The 21,398-nt window shown below is 44.5% G+C and overlaps 2 protein-coding genes across 2 annotated transcripts; both read left to right on the top strand.

The window, feature by feature from the left end:
- Positions 1–760: 760 nt before the first annotated feature.
- Positions 761–1,968, top strand: LOC128627023 (farnesyl pyrophosphate synthase-like). Its single transcript, XM_053662859.1, is given in 2 exon segments — positions 761–828; positions 830–1,968. Coding segments are annotated over 2 exon segments (1,053 nt in total). The 5' UTR covers positions 761–790; the 3' UTR covers positions 1,845–1,968.
- Positions 1,969–3,460: 1,492 nt separating this feature from the next.
- On the top strand, positions 3,461–20,765 carry NLRP9 (NLR family pyrin domain containing 9). Its single transcript, XM_037143620.2, has 9 exons — positions 3,461–3,740; positions 6,463–8,020; positions 10,396–10,557; positions 11,310–11,477; positions 15,288–15,458; positions 16,785–16,955; positions 18,722–18,892; positions 19,363–19,533; positions 20,413–20,765. The coding sequence occupies exons 1-9, from the start codon at positions 3,461–3,463 to the stop codon at positions 20,543–20,545; spliced, it is 2,985 nt and encodes a 994-aa protein (XP_036999515.2). The 3' UTR covers positions 20,546–20,765.
- The last annotated feature ends 633 nt before the right edge of the window (positions 20,766–21,398 follow it).

Here is a 21,398-nt window from a genome sequence, read left to right as displayed (position 1 = left end):
TTTTCCCATTACTGACACTGGGTGAGAATTCAGGGGTGTCCAACCTGCAGCCCAGGATGGCTGTGAATGTGGCCCAAAATGAAATCGTAAATTTCCTTAAAACATTATGAGATTATTTTGTGTGTGTGATTACGTGTCGCAATGTATTTAATGTGTGGCCCAAAACAACTCTTCTTCCAGTGTGGCCCAGAGACACCAAAAGATTGGATACCCCTGTTAGATTACGTCAAGTAGGGGCAGCATGGTAACTCTCCCAGGGTGCAGCTGAAATCAGATCATTCTATTCATGAGGGAAAACTCATCAACCTGACTCATTAGGTTATAGCCTATACTTAGAAACCTAGAGAAATGCCTGCTTTATATGCACCCAAACACATGTGAGAGCTTGTTCACAGATGCATCATTCATGCTGTAAAAAAACAAAAACGAGAAAGATCTCTACATGCCAGTCACCTATAGCGTTAAGAAATTGGAATAGTGCTCTGGCCAGTGTGGTTCAGTTGGTTGGAGTGTCATCCTGTAAACAGAAAGGTTGCAGGTTCAGTCCCTGGTCAGAGCACGTGAAAGGCAGCCAACTGCTGTTTCTCTCCCCCTCTCTCTTCTCCCTTCCCTTCTAAAATCCATGAATATGTCTTTGGGTGAGGACTTAAAAAAAGGGGGGGGGAAGTGGGTTGGGATGGGAGTAAATACAGAAAACAGTACTTGAACAATAACTAAATAAAATAAAAATTTTTAAAAAGGGGGCAAAGAACGTGCGTCCAGCAACAGAGTACTTCATTCCTCCTTCAGAATGAATGGAGACCAGAAATTGTATGACCAAAAGCTGGAGCTTCATCCAGCACTTCCCTGAGATCGTCAGGGTACTGACTGAGGATGACATGGAGCACCCAGAAATAGGAGATGCTATTGCCCGTCTCAAGGAGGTCCTGGAGTACAACCTCATTGGAGGCAAGTACAATCGGGGCATGACCGTGCTGATAACCTTCCAGGATCTGGTGGAACCAAGAAAGCTGGATGCTGACAGTCTGCAGCAGGCCATGACTGTGGGCTGGTGTGTGGAACTGCTCCAGGCTTTCTTCCTGGTGGTAGATGACATTATGGATTCATCCCTCACCCGACAGGGGAAGATCTGCTGGTATCAGAAGCCAGGCATCGGTTTGGACGCCATCAATGATGCAATTCTTCTGAAAGAGTGTGTCTACCGACTGCTGAAGCTCTACTGCCGGGAGCAGCCCTTTTACCTGAACCTTAACGAGCTCTTCCTGCAGAGTTCCTATCATACTGAGATTGGACAGAGCCTGGACCTCATCACCATCCCGCAAGGCAGCGTGGACTTTGGCCAATACACTGAAAAGAGGCTCAAATCTATTGCCAAGTATAAGACTGCTTTCTACTCTTTCTACCTTCCTGTAGCTGCTGCCATGTATATGGCGGGCATTGACGGGGAGAAGGAACATGCCAATGCCAAGAATATCCTGCTGGAGATGGGGGAGTTCTTTCAGGCTCAGGATGATTACCTTGACGTATTTGGGGACTCCAGTGTAACAGGCAAGATTGGCACTGATATCCAGGATGGTAAATGCACCTGGCTCGTGATTCAGTGTCTGCAACGGGCCTCTCCAGAACAACGCCAGATCTTGCAGGAGAATTACGGAGAGAAGGAGGCTGAGAAGGTGGCCCTGGTGAAGGCGCTGTACGAGGAGCTGAATCTGCAGGCCGCGTTTGAGCAATATGAAGAAGACAGTTACAGCCACCTTATGGGTCTCATTGAGCAACACTCGCCACCCCTGCCCCCAGCCATCTTCCTGAGGCTGGTGCACAAGATCTACAAGCGGAAAAAGTGACCCTAGAGACTACCAGGGCAGGGAGGGCAAGTTCTCAATAAATTACAGTAAAACCTCTCAACGCTATCTATAGGTGCTGGATATTGCAACAAAAGTTTGCCATAGGCTAATTTATACGGACAAGAGTTAAGTTTCTGGTTCCTGTGGCCTATTTCTGGTTACAAAAATGTAACCCAACACTTATGATATTAAACACTGAAATAAATGTGAGCCACACACATTTAAGGAATGAAAAAAAAATTTTTTTAAAGGGAATTGGAATAGTAACAGTGGAATAGTATATAGCAATACAAAGGGACCACAGGCAACAATATGGGTGAGCCTTACCAAAAAAAATGCCAACAAAAGCAGGCATTTGCTAAAATTGTATGACACCAAGCTACACTGCTTAGAATGCATATCTCAGTTAAAATATTATACTTAATATCATTTTATTTTTTAAGTAATAATGTACTAGTAAATCAATTTTACTGTATTCTAATTGCCTTTAAATTTTTTTTTATTGATTGACTTTACAGAGAGAAAGAAACATCAATTTGTTGTTTCACTTATTCATGCTTTGATTGGATGATTCTTGCATGTGCTCTGACCAGGGATTGAACCCACAACCTTCACATTTGAGGATGATTCTCTAACCAATGGAGCTATCCAACCAAGGCCTTATTACCTTTTTAATGTGTTTGTAAGAAAATTTTATTTCTGTTAAAGTATAAGTTTTACTTTCTAAATTTTACTTTTTAAAATTTACTTTTTAATTACAGTTGGCACTCAATATTACATTAGTTTCAGATGTACAACATAATGGTTTGACATTTTTTAAGAAGATTTTACTTATGTTTACAGAGGGAAAGGGAGGGATGAGGGAGAGAAATATCAGTATGTGGTTGGCTCTCATGGGCCCCTCCTGGGGACCTGACTGGGAATTGAACTGTGGACCCTTTGGTTCACAGGCTGCTACTCACTCCACTGAGCCACACCAGCCAGGGCTAATAGCCCAACATTTATACAATGTACAAAGTGTTCATTCATTAAGCTTAGTACCCACCTGGCACCATGCATAGTTATAATAATTTTTTGACTATGCTGTACTTCATATCCCTGGGACTATTCTGTAACTACCAATTTCTACTTTTCAATCTGTTCACCTTTTCACCCAGCCCTCAACCCTCCTCCCCTCTGGCAACCATCAGCCTGTTCTCTCCGAGTCTGTTCTCTGTATCTGTGAGTCTGTTTCTATTTTGTTTTATTTTCTTCTTTAAATTCCACACATAAGTGAAGTCATATGGTATTTTGTCTTTTCCTATGTGATTTATTTCACTGAGCATAACACCCTCTAGGTCCATCCATGTTGTTGCAAATGGCAGGATTTCATTTTCTCTGGCTGAGTAATATTCCACTGTGTACATGTATGACATCTTCATCCACTCATCTATCTATCCACAGGCACTGGGCTGGTTCCATATCTTGACTCTTGTAAGCAATGCATTGCTGCCACTTTTGACTGCAGAGATTTAACTCTGTGATCCCATCCCTCTTCCCCAGGAATCACCTATTTCTTGTTTTTGAAGATTTTTTTTTCCTTTACAGAGGTCCGAGCTCACCATCCCTGGGACAAGATGGCTGAATCTTCCTTTTCTGACTCTGGCTTGTTGCGGTACATCAAGGAGCTCAGAGAGGAAGAGTTCTGGAAGTTTAAGGAGCTCCTTGTACAAGAGCCTCTGAAACTCAATCTCAAACCCATCCCATGGCCCACGCTGAAGAAGGCCTTGAGAGAAGATGTAGCAGCATTGCTGGACAAGCATTACCCAGGAAAGCAGGCGTGGGAAGTCATGCTGAGTCTCTTCCTACAGGTCAATCGGAGAGACCTCTGGACCACGGCTCAGAATGAGATCAGAAGTAAGTGTGTGTTTCAGGGGTGCACCCCATAGGGGAGGGTGGGTCGACTAGGAACTTACAATAATGAAGGGGATGTAGTCATTAAAATCATGGTGACCCCTCCATCTGTTATTGAGGGTGTGTTATAGGTCAAGGGGACACTTGAAGGTGGTAGAAAAATTACAAGCCAACTCCACACATAGATGAGCCAGGGATGGATGGGAGGGGGGGAGTAGCTCTGGGGCAGACTGTTGATCTCAGTGGTGTCCCCTTTTCTCTGTCCTGAAGTGAGTCCATGCCACTAGGGTGACCTGGGACTTAGCATCCACTGAGATGGTAGTTGTCTCCTTTTTTTTGCTTTTAATCCTGAGGATATGCTTATTGATTTGAGCAAGAGAAAGAGAGGGAGAGACAAAGAGAGACATACATACACAGAAATACACAAAAGGAGACAGAGATATTGCTAAAATTCTCATGTTTTATGAATTTTTTAGAGAGAGATAGAGATGAATACTGATTGGTTGTTCTACTTATTTACATGTTCATTGGTTGGTTCTTGTATGTGTCCTGACCAGGGATTGAACCCACAGCCTTGGGTTATGGGGACAGTGCTCTAACCAACTGAGCTTTAACCAACAAGTTCTCCTGTTTTTATAAACAAAACTTCTCTGCACCAGAGAAAGACCATCTCTCAGTCCTAGGCTGTTTTCCAGTCACACGTCCTTTAACAAAGCTATCCCTGCTCTTTGCTCGGAAGATACACAGAGGTGCCTGGCCTACAGTGGTGTTCATTTCTGCAGTGCAGAGTGTGGTCCTGGTTCATATTTGCAGCTTTGTTTACCTCCTCTAATGTGTTTCCTTGGTCATGCCAGGGCCAGGGGAAAGAATGATGGTTCCAGGGTATATTTCTGAAATTAGCTCCCCTCAGCACAGTGCAGTAGAAATCGTCTAGACCTTATGGCTTCAGGTCAAGCAAATGTAGCACAGACCCTGAACCGTAATATTTATTCACAATCCAAATCAGCCAAATAGTATAAACTCCCTCAATGATTTTTTGTGAAGTGGGAGTGGAGTGAATGCTAATGGTCTCTTGAGCAATAACATCTTCCTACTGATTCCTGGCAAACCCTCCATACATGGTGGCTCTTACAGATTCTTTACCTGGGGGAGACAACCCCCTCTTCCAGTTTTTAATGTGATTTCCAAGTGTCCACACTTTGTGTAGCCTACTTGGAGGTGAGCTTCCACTTTTGATCGGGTTCTTCTATGGACAGGGTTTCAGATAGGTTCTGGTCCTAACAATGCTGAGTTTATAACCTGGATCATCCATGGACATACATTAGCCTCCACAGGTGTGTTCAGGTAAACTTGTAAGGATTATTCCACATAACAAAGAATGAATGCATTTTTTAAAAATGTAAGCCCTGGCTGGTGTGGCTCAGTGGATCGAGGGCGGGTCTGCTGACCAAAGGGCTGCAGGTTCAATTCCCAGTCAGGGCACATGCCTGGATTGTGGGCCAGGTTCCCAGTAGGGGGCACGTGAGAGGCAACCGGACATTGGTGTTTCTCTTCCTCTCTTTCTCCCTCCCTTTCCTTCTGTCTATAAATAAATAAATAACAACGTTTTTAAAATTTAAATTTATTGCAGTGGCATTTGTTAATAGCATGTTTCATTTGTACATAATAAATGTACAAATAACATGATACATTTCTATGCGGCATCATCTGGCTATTGCATTGTGTTTACCTCCCAAAGTCTAGTCTTCTTCTGTTGCCGTATACTTGACTCCCCCCCACCTTCATCTTACCCTCACCTCATTCCCCTGTGGTCTGGGTTTGTTGCTTTCTGCTTTGTATTCCACGTATGAGTGAAATCATACAGTTCTCATCCTTTTCTGTATGACTTACTTCCTTTAGTATGATACTCCCAAGATTCATCCATGTTGTTGCAAATGGCAATCTTTCATTTTTTTTTTAATTCCTGAAAGTGTAGCACTAGAACTTTCGTTACTATCATCTTTGGGATTACAACTGAGTATTTTTAATTTAAGTATAGTCAGTATATAATCATGTTGGTTATATTAGTTTCAGGTGTACAATATAGTGAGTTAATATTTCTATATTTTATCATGTGATCACCCCACTAATTCCAGTAATCATTTGTCACCATATAAACATATCACAATAGTATTGACTATATTTCCCTTCCTCCTTTCACCCAGTCTACCCCCTTTTTTCTGGTCACTATCCCTTTTGTTTCTCTTTCTAGGACTATATGTTTTTGTTTCATTTGTATGTTTGTTTTATATATGACCCAGAAATTCCATTTCTGGATGTTTATAAAAAAACAAACACTAATTTGAAAAGATACATGCACCCCTATATCCATTGCAGCATTACTTACAATAGCCAAGATACGGAAGCTGCCCAAGTGTCCAGTGAAAGATGAATGGATAAAGAAGTGGTACATATATATAATGGAATATGACTAAGCTGTAAAAATATAGTCTTGCCATTTTCAGTGTTATGGATGGATGTAGTGGGTATTAGGCTAAGTGAAATAAGTAAGACAGAGAAAGACAAATACCATATGGTTTCACTTATATACTCCCTCATTGTTGATGGCTGGGGAGTATTCCCTCTATATACGTGACCCATCTGCTCTATCCTGTCATTCCTTCTCTTGGCTCTTGTGAATGAGTGGATTTTTGAATTGTCTTGTATTCTGTCTTCGTTAACTCAGATAAGCTCAACCCATATAAAAGTCATATGAAGGAAAAATTCCGTCGCGTGTGGGAAAGGGAAACCTGCCTTGAAGTGCCCGATGAGTTCTTCCAAGAATCCATAAAGGAGCAATATGAGCAGCTGAGTGGTGCCTACGGGGACCCCGAGGCCGAGGAGACCCCAGCCACAGTGGTTCTGTGTGGCACGGGAGGGGTCGGAAAAACGGCCTTTCTGAGAAAAGTGATGTTGGAATGGGCGGAGGGAAACTTATGGAAGGAAAGGTTTGCCTTTGTCTTCTTCCTCAATGTTCATGAAATGAACAATATCCTAGAGGCGAGCTTGGTGCAACTCATCTCCAGGGACTGGCCCGAGTCTTCAGAGCCCATCGAAGAGGTGTTATCCCAGCCTCAGAGAATCCTGTTCATAATGAATGGCTTCGAGGAGCTGAAGTTTCACCTGGACCTTGACGACCCATGCAGCGACTGGGGGCAGCAGCAGCCAGTGCCAGTTCTCCTGGGCAGTCTGCTGCACAGAAAGATGCTTCCAGAGTCTTCCCTTCTCCTGGCCTTGGGGTCATTGAGTATGAAAAAATATTTTTACACGTTGCAGTATCCGCAATGCATAAGCCTACCAGGACTCTCTGAAAGTGCAAGGGAACTGTATTTCTGCCACTTCTTCCGGGAGGAACATCAAGCGGCCACAGCCTTCAGTTTTGCGAAGAACCAATCCAGTCTGTTTCGGATATGCAAGTACCCCCTCGGGTGCTGGATGGTGTGTTCGTGTCTGAAGTGGCAGATGGAGAGAGGAGAAGGCATCAGCATCAGCATCAACAGCAGCACTGCGTTGTACGCATCCTATGTGACCAGTGTGCTCAAATCAGGGCTGGAGAACATAACGCTGAGGCAGAGCACAGCCAAGCTCAAAGCCTTGTGCACCTTGGCTGCTGAAGGCATCTGGATGGACACATTTGTGTTTCAACTTGAGGATCTCCAGAGGAATGGGGTCTCGGAAACTGACATCTCGATGTGGGTGGGCATGCAATTTCTGCGAAGGAATGAGGACCGGGTCACCTTCACCCACATATGCCTTCAGGGGTTCTTCGCTGCCCTGTGGTATTTGGTGAGAGGGCCCCACAGCCAGTATCACCCGGCCATCGGAAGTGTGGCCCAGGTTGTGGAAGGGACGGTGACCCCCTCCCCAACCTACCTGATGCAAACGGGGTTCTTCCTGTTTGGGTTATCTGCAAAAAAAATGACCTCCGAGTTGCAGATGTTCTTTGATGTCCCACTGTCCAGGGATATCCAGTGGGAAATAGTCGAGGGTTTTCGGAGTTTGAGTCAGTGCTCGGACAGTCAGTCCTTGGTGAGATCTAAGGAACTGTTCAGCAGTATATTTGAGAACAAGGAAGAAGAATTTATAACACAAGTGATGAGTGTCTTCCAAAACCTTGATATTTATATCAGCCACATAAATGATTTTGTAGTATCTGCCTTCTGCCTCAAACATACCCACAATTTGCAGCAAGTTCACATGACTATAGAACATGTGTTCGCAGATGACCGTGAACACATCTTCAGGTAAGTCCACCTGAGTGTGCCCTCCCCTGCCCCCACCGTGGCTGCAGCCTGCTCCATTCCCCTCTGGGTATTGCATGGATCCTTATATTTGTCTGCTTGTAAAATACGGCTTTGTGCCCTAGGCTGGTGTGGCTCAGTGGATTGAGCACTGACCTGCAAACCAAAGGGTTGCCAGTTCAATTCCCAGTCAGGGCACATGCCTGGCTTGTAGGCTAGGTCCCCAGTTGGGGGCACACAAGAGGCAACCACACATTAACGTTTCTCTCCTCTTTCTCCCTCCCTTCCTCTCTGTCTAAAAATAAATAAATAAAATCTTTAAAAAATAAAATAAAACACAGCTTCGTAATTGAATTTGCTAGATGTGTGACTGAAAAGTGAGTGACTTATGAACGTTTTCCATCTGTATAAACATGGATAAATGTTTCAACTACTATATGGGGCCAAGGTGAAGTTGAAAGGAAGGTAGTTCTTTTGTTTGTTTGATTTTTTTTTCTAGTCTTTACCCAAGGACAAGCTTATTGATTTTTAATCTGGGAGAGAGGAAGGGCAGGAGGAAGAGATGGAAAGAAATATTGATCGGTTGCCTCTTGTACATTCCCTGACCAGGCCCAAACCTGCATCCCAGGCATGTTGCCCTGACCAGGAATTGAACCTGCAACCTATTGATTTATTGGGTGATGCTCCAACCAACTGAGCCACCTGGGCCAGGCAGGAAGGTAGTAGTTTTTACTGTTGCCATGACTATATTTTTTTCCTCCCTCTCACAGCATTTTAGCATATCCTGAGGATCCACTGGGAGGTGACTCTTGGGAGATTGTGCCTGGTTTCCTCTGGATTTCTTCTGTGAGCTTTTTCTCTTCGCTGATTTTGAACTTTGTACCCTTTCATCAGGTTTAGATAACCAGCTCACCCTTCAGCTCTCCAAGAATTCCACCCTGCACGTTCACACTTTAAAAAGTGTTTAAATTTTATTTTATTTTTAAAAGATTTTGTTTGTTTATTTTTAGGCACAGGGGAAAGAAAGGACAAAGAGAGGAAGAGAAATATCAATGTGTGGCTGCCTCTCAGTGTCTCCCTACTGGGGACCTGGCCCACAACCCAGGCATGTGCCCTGACTGGGAATCTAACAGGTGACCCTTTGCTTCACAGGCTCGCGCTCAGTCCACTGAGCCACACCAGCCAGGGCAAAAAAATTTTTTTTTAATTTTAATTGAGGTATAATAGACATATAACATTATGTTGGCTTCACGTCTGCAACATAATGATTCACTATTTCTGTGTGTTGCAAAGTGATCACAAATGTAGCTTACAGCCATCACCACATGGACTGTGTTTTGTCATATGCAATGCGCACTTTTTTGCCCAAATTTTTGAGGGAAAAATAAGGAAGCGCATTACGCTTGGGTATAATGATTATATACCATGGGTGTAATGATGAGTATAATAATTGCACACAAAAACATGGGTGTGTATTATATACAGCAAAGTACAGTAGTTACAGTTTTGTTTGTTGGTTTTGGGTTTTTTTAAATATTGTGATGAGGACATTTAAGATTTACTCTCTTAGCAACTTTAAATATACAATACTATTATTATTATTTTAAATTTTATTTATTGATTTGTGTGAGAGAGATCAACTTTGTTGTTCCACTTATTTCTGCACTGATTGGTTGACTTGTTTTTTGAGATTTTATTTATCTTTAGAGGGGAAGGGAAGGAGAAAGGGAGAGAAATATCAATGTATGGTTGCCTCTTGTGTGTCTCCCACTGGGAACTGCCCTGCAACCCAGTCATGTGGCCTGACTGGGAATCGAACCACAATTCCTTAGTTGGCAGGCCTGCACTCCATCCACTGAGCTACACCAGCCAAGGCAACCTCTTTTATGTGCCCTGGCATGAGACGGGACCTGCAACTTTGACATATCAGGATGATGCTCTAACCCACTGAGTTACCCAGCTGAGTCCACAGTATTATTAACTACAATCATCACGCTGTACATGACATCCCCAGGGCTTATTTATCTTATACCTGTATGTTCATGTTTTGGGATACAATTTCTGTTCACTGATGGACTGCCCAATACCAGCCTTTGTTCATAATCATCAAATATTGTCATGAAGGCAGAATAAGATGTACTAAGCTGGCTCAGGTCACATGGCTAACAAGTGGTTGAAATGAGGTTTGATCCCATTGCTGTGGCTTTGGGAGTCCCTTTCTCAACCATCATGCCATGCTGACTCAGTGTACCTGGCTGCACCACTTCCTGTTCAGGTCTGGGTGTCTGTCAGCTTGGAGGGGCTGTGGGAACAGCACTCTGAGAATGTCTTGAGTTGAATGCAGCCACTGGAGCCTCACAGGGTTTGTCCCCTCACAGTACCACCCAGAAAATCTTCTGCTGGAAGGACTTCTGCTCAGCGTTCAGCACCAGCAAGGACTTTCAGGTGCTGGACATGGACGGCTGTGTTTTCGACGATGCCTCCCATGAGGTCCTCTGGAAATCACTCATTCATTCCACTTGCAAACTTCAAAAGTTGACGTGAGTTGGATGCGTAAAAATATTAAAAATATAGAGATGTACAAACATACAAAAATTATATGTAGATATGTAGAAATGTAACATAACATAACATAACGTTCAAAACAATCAATTCCAATCCGCACTGACCATGTTCCAAGCACTACAATAAATGTTGATTTCTTAACCATCATGACACCATCCATGGCTTTCATGAAGAAATTAATTTGCCAAACCCTGCAGAAGTATCCAGGGGGGAAAAAGCAATAATTTACACATATTATCTCTTTTTTTATTGCATAATTTAAATTTATTTTTAAAAATTATCTCCTTGTAAAAAAAAATCTTAGTTTTTAAAGCAAGATGGACCCATTCCTTGGGAACGCAGTCTTGCCTGGAGTGTCAGTTCAGCAGTGGGCACTTGTCCTGGGAGCGAGGTGCCGTTCTAAGCCTAGGAATGTACACAGAGGCACAGACGCAGTGTCTCTGTCCTCCTGGTGCTGAGGACTCACTGTGGAGCGGTCCCCTCCCTCCTACTGTGGGTGGTGACATGTGGGTGAGGAGGGACTGGGAGGAAACAGGAAACATCTAAGCAGCCGAGCCTCGATGCTTGTCTGCCATCTGAAGATCCCAAGAGAAAAAGTTTATAGGAGAGAGTAACCAGATTTCTCAGGGCAGGGCCATGAAGCATACAGTGGGAAGAATTGGGTAAGCGGTATCTTGCTTGGTGCTGAGACTTCATGCCATTGGTTCTAATACCTTATCTTTTGTAGGTATAATTATGCTTTTGACCTTGGAAATGGTGTCGACTTCTTTAGGGTCATTCTGCACAATGCTCACCTGACATATCTGAGTCTGCATGGCACCAACTTGTCCCGTGAACAAGTCAAGAAGCTGTGTGAGATACTGGCACACCCCTTCTGCAACATAGAACAGCTGATGTGAGTCTGTGTTTTCTGTGGTGAAGGACATATTTCTTTCCATGTGGTCTTGGCAGTTCAAATGTGCCCACTTCCTTTTCTGCATTGGCCTTTGCTTCTCACATGCTTCTTCACTCCCATCTTGGTGTCTGAAGACGTCCTGGCAAGGGGAGGGAGACTCTAGCGAGCAAGCCATCCTCTCAGAAGGGTTGTCTCACCCTTGTCTTCCATTTTACTTGCGTGACTTAATGGCTTATGGACAACTTACGTGACTCTTCTTGCTCCTGTCTTCAACAAACCATGCCAAAGCCAGAACCCCAAACATTTTTCCCTGAAGCTATTGGTAGAAATGTAAAATGAGAAAGAATATAATGGCCACAAAGCATGATCATCTAATTTGGCTGATGGCAATATTGAGTCCAGAGGGAAAGTGACTGATTTGCCTAAAACCATTTCTTCCATTTAAAAATGATCTGGGCCTGGCTGGGTTCCTCAGTTGGCTGGGGTGTTATCCCATACTAAAAGTTTGTGGATTCAATCCCCAGTCAGGGCACATACTTAGGTTGCAGGTTTGATCCCTGTTCAGGCTCTGTACAAGAGGCAAATGATTGATCTTTTTCTCTCATACTGATGTTTCTCTCCCTCTCTAAAATCAGTAAACATATCCTCAGGTGAAGACTAAGAAAATTATATAAAAATGAGCTGGGATAAATCTGCCCTGGTTGGGTGACTTCTAGACAGGCTCAACCCATTTTTTTTTTCAGCAGAAAGAACAAAGAAGTGTAGTAGAGGTAGCAGTAAACAAAACCAGCTAATTAAACCCACCAAGAAAGCATGTTCTCTCCCAGTTCAGCACCCCTTCTTTGCAGTAACAATAGCAAATACAGTGGATTCACACAAAGTCAGTTAATTGTGCTGTCAAGCTTCAACAGGAGAAGAAGGCAGATGATGCGGACCCCAATTCATGGGGCCTGCTACAGAGCCGGTGTCCGCCACACTGTGGATGAGGCATGAGAAATTCACACAGACTACCGAGTCCTGTGGAGGAAAAGAGAGACTGTGGCTTTTCTCTCAAGGGGAACAAAAGCCTTGGCGCTTGCCTAGGTAGGCCTTGGGCACATTACATGATGGTCTTCATTTACTATGCACAGGTTCGCTTTAGGTGGTTACCTTTTACCAAAAACAAAGGAGATGATGCCTCTAATCACATCAGAGAAGGAGGATATTTGCAAATGCAAAGGGAAAAGTGGTTGAACCTGTTACACTCATACTTGGGAGGGTTAGCACAGACTTTAGGAAGTTATAGTAGGCACTTTCTGCCTCAATTCAGGGTGAGGGAGTTTTAGCAAAAGCAAGTCTCAAAGCGGTCTAGGTACATTGCAGGCCTGATTCCCCATGGGAGCACCTATCCATGGGCGTGGATCCTGTGCATCGGACCTTGCTTTCCACTGGGAGCTGGGCCCATGCCACATAGAACCGTCTCTTTACAGGTACGTTCCGTGCAGGAGAGTTGTTTGAACATTTAGGCTTTACTGTAGGTCCTAGTCATCACTTGAGGTGTTTCCATATTATAACAATTTTTTTAACTCTAGCATTCTTTACTCAATGGTGACTTACAGAATTCTTGAGTATTTTGCCCTGTTTTATGTTATGCCATTTACATAGGGTTTAACATGTTTATTTTTACATTGTTGGCACTAATATGCATAGGGTTTTATGTATTACCTGTTAACCTAAGTATTGGGCATAGGATATAGGAAACTAGGGGTGAGTTGTACAGGTATTTTAGCCAGAAACTTTGCCTCTTTGGGGTAGACCAACCGTTGTCTTCACTTCTGTTTGGTAATGGGAATGAGAGGTCCTCAGTATCCAGTTTCTCTAGCCCAGTAGTTCTCAACAGAGGGCAGTTTTGTCCCTGTGAAAATGTCAGTTTCTGGGAACACTTTTTTTTAATCCTCACCCAAGGATATATTTATTGATTTTAGCGAGAGAGGAAGGGAGAAAGAAAGAGAAACATCAGTGTTGGAGAGAAATATTGATCGGTTGCCTCCCATACATGCCCCAACCGGGGATCAAACCCACAACCGAGGTATGTGCCCTGACTGGGGATCAAACTTGTTACCCTTTGGTGTACCAGACAATGGCTCCAAGCAGCTGAACCACCCAGCTAGGGCAGGAGACATTGTTGCTGGTCACAACTGCATGGGAGGGTGCTACTGTCATCTAGTGGCGGGAGGCCAGAGATGCTGTTTAACTTCCTACAATGCTTAGGTCAGTCTCCACAACAAAGCAGGTGGTGAAGTACCTGCTGTCACCATGAGATGCTTTTGCGAAGATGCATTACAGCTCAAACTAGGGGTTACTCAACCTCAGAACTACTGACAAATAATCAGGTAATCAGACTGAGTCCCAGGTAATCCTCTGTTGTGGGGGCTACCCACAACAGTGGATGTCCAGCAGTGTCCCTGACCTCCACCCACTACATGGCAATAATGTCCCTTGCCCCAGAAGCAACAACCACAACCATCTCCAGACACCCAGAAATGTTCCCTGGAAGTCAACAGTCACCCCTGCTGAGCACCACTGGCTCAGACTGTCTTAACTTCAGTGGGAAGCAGTCAAAGGTTAATAAGGAGAGTCGTGGGATTACATTTGTTCTCTCTCTTTTTAAAGATTTTATTTATTTAGTTTTAGAGAGAGGGGAAAGGAGGGAGAGGGAGAGAAACATCAATGTGTGGTTGCCTCTTGCACACCCCCTACTGGGCTCCTGACCTGCAATCCAGGCATGTGCCCTGTCTGGGAATGGAACTGGAGACTCTTTGGTTTGCAGGCTGGCACTCAATCCACTGAGCCACACCACCCCAGGCCAATTTGCTCTTTTTTTTAATATTTTATTATTTATTTATCTTTAGAGGGGAAGGGGGGGGAAGGAGAGGAGAGAGGGAGGGAGGGTCCAATTTGCTTAAAGAGTCTGGAATTGGCAGGTGTGAGACCAGAAGCCAGGGTGTGGTCCATGACCATTTTTTTTCTTTTAATACTCACCCAAGAATGTGCTCATTGATTTTTAGAGACAGGGGCATGGAGGGAGGGAGGGAAGAAGGGAGAGAGAGAGGGGGAAGGAGAGAACCATCTTTGCCAGAGAGAAACATCAATAGGTTGCCTTACATATGCATCCAACCAAGGATGGAACCCACAACCCAGGCACCTGCCCTGATCAGTCTAATCCACACGACCTTTCCATTCACAAGACAATGCTCCAACCAATGGAGCCACACTGGCCAAGGCCATGGCTGATGAAAAAATTATTTTTTCAATTGCACTTGGTGTACAATAATATTACATTAGTTTCAGGTGTGCAGCATAGTGATTAGACATTTATGTAACTTATGAAATGATCCCCCTGATAATTCTAGTGCCCATCTAACACCTTATGTAGTTATTACAACGTTATTGACTATATTCCCTGTGCTGGACTTTACATCCCTGTGAATGTTTTGGAAATATCAATATGTACTTTTTTTTTTCAGTTTCAAGAGGTTTTTTTTTAACTTTATTTTTATTGTTGACATTATCACAGATGTCCCCATTTTCCCCACTTTAGCCACCTCCACTCAACCCCGGGCCCCTCTGGCCATCACCATGCTGTTATCTGTGTCTACAGGTCACGCATGTATGTTCTCTGGCTAATCCCTTCCCCTTTTTTCCATCCAGCCCCCAATCCCCTCCCATCTGGTGACCACTAGTCTGTCCTCCACACTGTGAGTGTATGTCTGTTTGCCAGTAGGCCCTACCGGCCCCTGCTCCCATCCCTGACACGTGTCTCCCACGCAGGTTAGGGAAGTGCGACATCACCGAGGAGAGCTGCACAGATATTGCCTCTGTCCTACAGCGCAACCAGAAGCTGAAGCTGCTCTCCTTGATAGAGAACCCCTTGATGCACGAGGGTGCCCTGAACCTGTGCAATGCCCTGAGGCAACCAGCCTGCTCCCTGGAGAAGCTGCTGTGAGTCCATCTGGGGCAGTGTGCTCTTGAACCCCTCAGTTGGCAAAGCCGCAGAAGGCTGGTAGAGGGATTGAGAAATGGGGCTGTGGGCCCACCTGAGCTGCTGGCACCCCAGAGGCGCCATGAGGCTGAATTTAACAGAGGCGTGGCTCTCAGGGGGCCTGGCGTTGAATTTGCAACCCAGTAAATCCTCCTGGTCACTGCGGAGGATGCTATGTCTGTAGGTGTCCTGGGTCCTGGGGAGGGGAGAGTGTCAATCAGTCTGAAAACGGGATTCACTTGACTTCTTCCAGGTACAGTAGGGTGCATGGCTGATTTACCCGTGAGGCGGCACCAGGAAATCAGTGTTAAATCCCGCAAAATGCTGTGGTGCCTTGAAGTGGGGGGCAGGGGCAGAACAGCCCTGTCTGTGGAAGCCGATGAGTCATTCGGAAGCAAAATTTCTATCTGTGTGTGTGCTCAGGTGTGCATGGGTGTAAAGACACATACATTGCACACCACACACAGAGTCGCATTCAAAATAGAGGTGGGTCAGAATAGTATTACTGAGATGACTTTTTAGGCCGTAAAAGAAACTCAACAGTAAGTTAAATGTCAGGAATGGTAAACATTAAAGCCAAACTGTTTATTATTTTTAAGGACTTTTTTATTGATTGATTTTAGAAAAACAGACATCAATTTTTGTCATTCCACTTATGTAGGCATTCACTGGTTGCTTCTTGCATGTGCCCTGACCTGGGATCAAACCCACAACCTTGGGCATATCAGGACACCACTCCAATCAACTGAGCCACCCAGCCAGGGCAACTGCTAATTTTTTTTTAATGTTAAACAGTATATCAATTAAACCAACTGCACCCATGTTGTCCTATTGAGTTCTGAGCTACCAGGCAGTGACTTCTATCTTACGCATCCTGTTATATTCCACGTTTTGAATGGTGTATAAACAGGAACCCATAATCACAGTATTAAGTTTTAGATAATATTTTTGAAAGAAAAATCATGTTAAATAGTGGGTGATCCAGCACATTCTACTAAGTAAGTCAACACACTACATTACAAACGAGGGGCGACTTTGTTTGAGGTCCTCCCAGCTGGGGGTATGATCTGCCCTGGAGCTGGAATCTGAGATTCCCCAGTTTGGGATGCCATTTTCATATTCTTGCCTCTGTATTTTTGCAGCTGCTACACTTCTTAATCCTCTCATCTTTCTCAAATGACCACCGAGTACGAGGAACAATGAAGTTTTCGCACGTGGCTTCAGGGAAATATTACCACATAGAGCGCAAGCAGGCTGACAAATTGAGTGTGTGTGTCTCTCTGCAGATTGAAGTTCTGTTGCCTCACCTCTGCCACCTGTGCCTACATCTCTCAAGCCCTTTACTGCAGCAAATCCCTGTCCGTTCTTGACCTGGGGTCCAATGCCCTGAAAGACGAGGGAGTGGCATATTTCTGTAACTCACTGCGGTACCCAGGCTGGAGCTTACAGGAGTTGTGGTAGGTGTGGCTATGATTTACTCAGGTCTTTCTCTTCCTTCCTTCCTTCTTTCCCTCCCCTTCCCTTTCCTTCCTTCCTTTTCTTTTTTCTTTTCTTTTCTTTTCTTTTCTTTTCTTTTCTTTTCTTTTCTTTTCTTTTCTTTCTTTTCTTTTCTTTTCTTTTCTTTTCTTTCTTTCTTTCTTTCTTTCTTTCTTTCTTTCTTTCTTTCTTTCTTTCTTTCTTTCTTTCTTTCTTTCTTTCTTTCTTTCTTTCTTTCTCTCTCCCTCCCTCCCTTCCTTTCTCCCTTTCTTTCTTTTTTCCTTCCTTCCTTCCTTCCTTCCTTCCTTCCTTCCTTCCTTCCTTCCTTCCTTCCTTCCTTCCTTCTTTTCTTTCTTTTTTTCTTGATACTGGTACCCTGCAAAGAAACAAGGAGGGGGAAAGCACGGGGTCTACTGAGAACAAGCGAGGCTGCATAACTCCCCACCTGTTACACCTAGGAGTGGCCAGTGCTGCACTGACACACATGTGTCTTAATTAAAGGATGGATCAGGACTTTGGGGCCTTGCTGCTCTGCAGTCAGGTCTCTGGTCTCAGGAAGACCAGAAATGGAGCCCTCCGTGCCCTTGACTGGCTGGGTGGACTTGCGAGGGTGCCTCACCTCACCCCAAGTGCGACACGAGGGTCATCCATTTCTCCTGTATGTGCTGGAGCCTCTCCTGAGCCAATGAGGAAAGTGGCAAATGAAACTCTCTAACATCCCTGTTTCCATAGAAGTTGATTTCATGGAGTTTCATATGCACACACAGCTGCATGCACACACATGTGAGTGTGAGGCTATGAATGTATGTTCAGCCCAGATCAATCCCTGTTGGGAGGTGATGTCCTGCACCTGGTAGGATGTTTAACAGCATCCCTGGCTTCTACCCACTAGGTGTTGGTAGCTCATCCTGTCTCCTAGTGTGGCAACCAAAAATGTCTCCAGGCATTGCCAATGTCCCCTAGGAGGGGGATGGACAAATATCATCTCTGCCTAAGAATCACAGATATGCATACACACAGCGCACACACAGAGAGACACACATGTGTATATGTCTGTATAAATGTGTGCTTATATACATGTGTGCCCCTATACATGCATATACCCACATATATGTGAGACGTGTGTGTGTCTATATTATATGTGTGCATGTGTATACAGATACATAGCAGATAGTGGGTGATACATTCTGTGGGGAACCATGAACTTAAATGCAGCAGAGAGATTGGGGACATGATATTATATAAAATATTCAGGGAAGTCCTCACCAAAATGTGACAATTGTGTAGAGAAATGAAGGCTATGTGGGCAGTAGCCTTCCTGGTATTTGAGTCAAGAGCATTCCAACTGTCAAGAACAATAGGATAGACAGACCACCAGAGCAGGAGAATTATAGGGAGCCTTAAGTGTTGGGCTGAAAAGGACTTGAGAAGTTGTTGGATCTTCACCATTAGTACAGTCATCATCACCATCACCAACATCACCATCATCATCTTCACCATCATCACCTCTGTCATCACAATCATCTTTACCATCATCACCACCATCACCATTATTACTATCATCTTCACCATCATCGTCATCATTGTCGTCACTATGACCATCATCACCATTATCATCACCACCATCTCAGAAGGACTTGAGCATTTCATCCTTCATATCAATAACTGAAAAATAAGCTGAGGCATTAAAGATTGGATCTCATGACTGTATTTGTGTGTGTGTGTGTGTGTGCGTATTTTCCCCCAGGTTGACAAATTGTTACCTCACCCCTTTTTGCTGTAAGGACCTCTCTACTCTTATTGTTAGCAATGCTAAGCTGAAAACACTGAAACTGAGAGACAATAAAATAGAAGATGCTGGTGTCAAAGAGTTATGCACAGCTTTGAAACACCCTAACTGTAAACTGGAGAATCTTGGGTGAGTGTTTCCTGATGGTCTTTATGGGAAGGCTTCCCTATTTCCAGACCGGGACCAGCTGGAGGATTAATGGGACAGAGGGGAAGCAGGGTCCAAAACAAGTGTGTCTAGAATCATCTAAGTAAAATGCTGTCCTATGAACCTGGGGTTTTTCAAGCTTGGCACTCTTGACTTTGGGACAGCATAGCCCTTTGCTGTGCTAGGGAGGTGGAGACTATCCTGTGCATTGTAGGGTGTGTAGCTGTATCCCTGGCCTCATTCTACCCACAAGATGCCAGTAGCATCCCCAGCTGTGTCGGGTATCTCCAGACATTGCCACATGTCCCCCAGGGGACGTAATGACCCTAGCAGAGAACCACTGATTTAGACCGTCAAGTCTGCTCAGAGGCATGGAATTGGCATCTCACGATGGTGTGCCTTCCAGGCCACCCAAAACCATGGCAGTCTCTTTGGGCATGTCCCTGTTACAGGCTGGACTTGTGCGAGCTCACCATGGCCTGTTGTGAGGACCTGGCTTCAGTGCTCACTTTCAGGAAATCACTGAAGAGCCTGAACCTGGACGGAAATAACCTGGGCCACGAGGGGGTGGTGATACTCTGTGAAGCCTTGAACCATCCAGAGTGTGCCTTGGAGCTTCTCGGGTGAGTGGACATTTCCCTTGGTGGTGAGTGATCTCGGGATGATGTGTGGGTACCGGGGCGGGTGTGTTCAGCCTCAGCATGATTGACATTTGGGCTGCAGAGTTCCTCACTGCAGTGCAGTGTGTTGAGCACCATACCTGGTCTCCATCTGCACATTACGTGCCTGTAGCCACCCCCACCCCCAGCCCTAATGATCAAACATGGAATATTCAAAGCAGCTAAGAGACTCGATCTTAATTGTTCTCACCACGAGAAAGAAATTACAATTATGTGATGTGACAAAGGCCATCATACTGCATTTTACAGATGGAGCGAACTAGCATGCATTTCGTACCTCAAATTTTTATATGTTATATGTCAATTCCATGTCAACAAAAATTAATGAATTTTTAAAAGACTGGCTATCCCACTCATTCTCTGAAATTAAAAACAATGTCTCCAGACATCATCAAATGTCCCCTAAGAGGCACAATTGTCCCTGGCAAGAACCACTTCCTTACTATTGTAGAAATACTGTCTTCTACTTACATTGCCCAGAAAGATATAATCCCAGCTCAGACTTGGGAGGAGTTCTAGAAACAGACGAGCTGAGTCTTGAACAGATGTCCATTCCTGAAGCAAGAGTTGTGGTTAGGATTGTTCCAAACATTACATTTGCACGTAGAGCGTGGAGAGTGGACGCTTGAGAGTGAATATTTGAAACTCTTCCAGAGACCAGCTCCCTGGATGAACGAGATGGTTCACCACTCTGACCATCACATTCCTGCTCTACAGGGAGAAGATCTGGGCTTTCCCTCCCCATCTACGCCATCCTCCCCGTCATTTCCAGGGGAGAATGGCATAGGGATGTGGAGCATCCAAATATTTCTGTCTTCCCAGGCTGGACAGATTCATGTTTGAGGAGGAAACTCAGGTTCTGCTGGAAGCCGTGGAGGAGAAAAACCCCCAACTGAGAATTTTACCTCAACCTTGGGAGACCGAGGAGAACAGGATGCGAGGTGTGCTCATCTGACAGGGGACCCCCCTGCAGGAGGCTCCCCACAGGCCCTTCTTGGTCACATCCAGTCCCGGAAACCATCTGTCATAACAGCAGGGGCTGTGAATTCACAGCAGCTCCCCCACAGCATTCTAGCAAACAAGATAACCGGGGTGTGCGGGTCATTGTGTACACACTGCCTGTGCCCGAGATGTTCATTCCCCCATTGCCCCAGACTCCCATCCTACCTTGTGATATTTAGAACAAACACATTAAAGGGATACACACTTTGGAAAGCACACCTTTGCTGTCTCCATCGATGTCTTGGGGTGCAGGAGCCTGGGCCTGAGGTAGCCACTGTCCTGTCACACTTCTGATTTACAAGTGACGCTGGCATGTGTCTGTAGATTTTAGGGTTTATTGTTATCACTACATCTAACATCCACCCAAACGTTCCATTTTTGGTTTGACTATCTAAAGTTAGATTTTTAAAACATCTTCACCCAAGGATGTTTACTGATTTGAGACAGAAAGAAAGAGAGAGAGAGGGAGAGAGAGAGAGAGAGAGATCAATTGGTTGCCTCCCATATGCACATCAAGGATCAAACCCATAACCTAGACATGTGCCCTGACTGGGGATTGATCATGCAACCTTTTGTGTCTGGGACAATGCTCCTACCACCTGAGCCACCCAGCCAGGGCAAGTAAAATTTTTAGAAATTAAATGTATTGAGGCAACATTGGTTAATAACATTAAATACATTTCAGGTGTACAACATTATAATTTGATATCTGTATATTCTACAGTGTACTCAGCACCCAAAGCCTAATTCCCTTCTGTTACCATATATTGGAACCCCTGTACCAAGTTTTCCCTCCCCAACTCCTT

The sequence above is a fragment of the Artibeus jamaicensis genome, unplaced genomic scaffold (genome assembly GCF_021234435.1).
Source record: "Artibeus jamaicensis isolate MK-2021 breed Jamaican fruit bat unplaced genomic scaffold, CSHL_Jam_final contig_3067, whole genome shotgun sequence".
NCBI lineage: Eukaryota > Metazoa > Chordata > Mammalia > Chiroptera > Phyllostomidae > Artibeus > Artibeus jamaicensis.
Note: the sequence above shows the minus strand (reverse complement) of the source record. Positions and strands in the feature narration are given on the sequence as shown.

Coding starts and splice junctions, on each gene's coding strand:
- NLRP9 (XM_037143620.2), top strand. CDS start 3,461: ATGGCTGAATCTTCCTTTTCTGACTCTGGCTTGTTGCGGTACATCAAG. Junction 3,741..6,462: donor GGCTCAGAATGAGATCAGAA/GTAAGTGTGTGT, acceptor TCGTTAACTCAG/ATAAGCTCAACCCATATAAA. Junction 10,558..11,309: donor TGCAAACTTCAAAAGTTGAC/GTGAGTTGGATG, acceptor TATCTTTTGTAG/GTATAATTATGCTTTTGACC.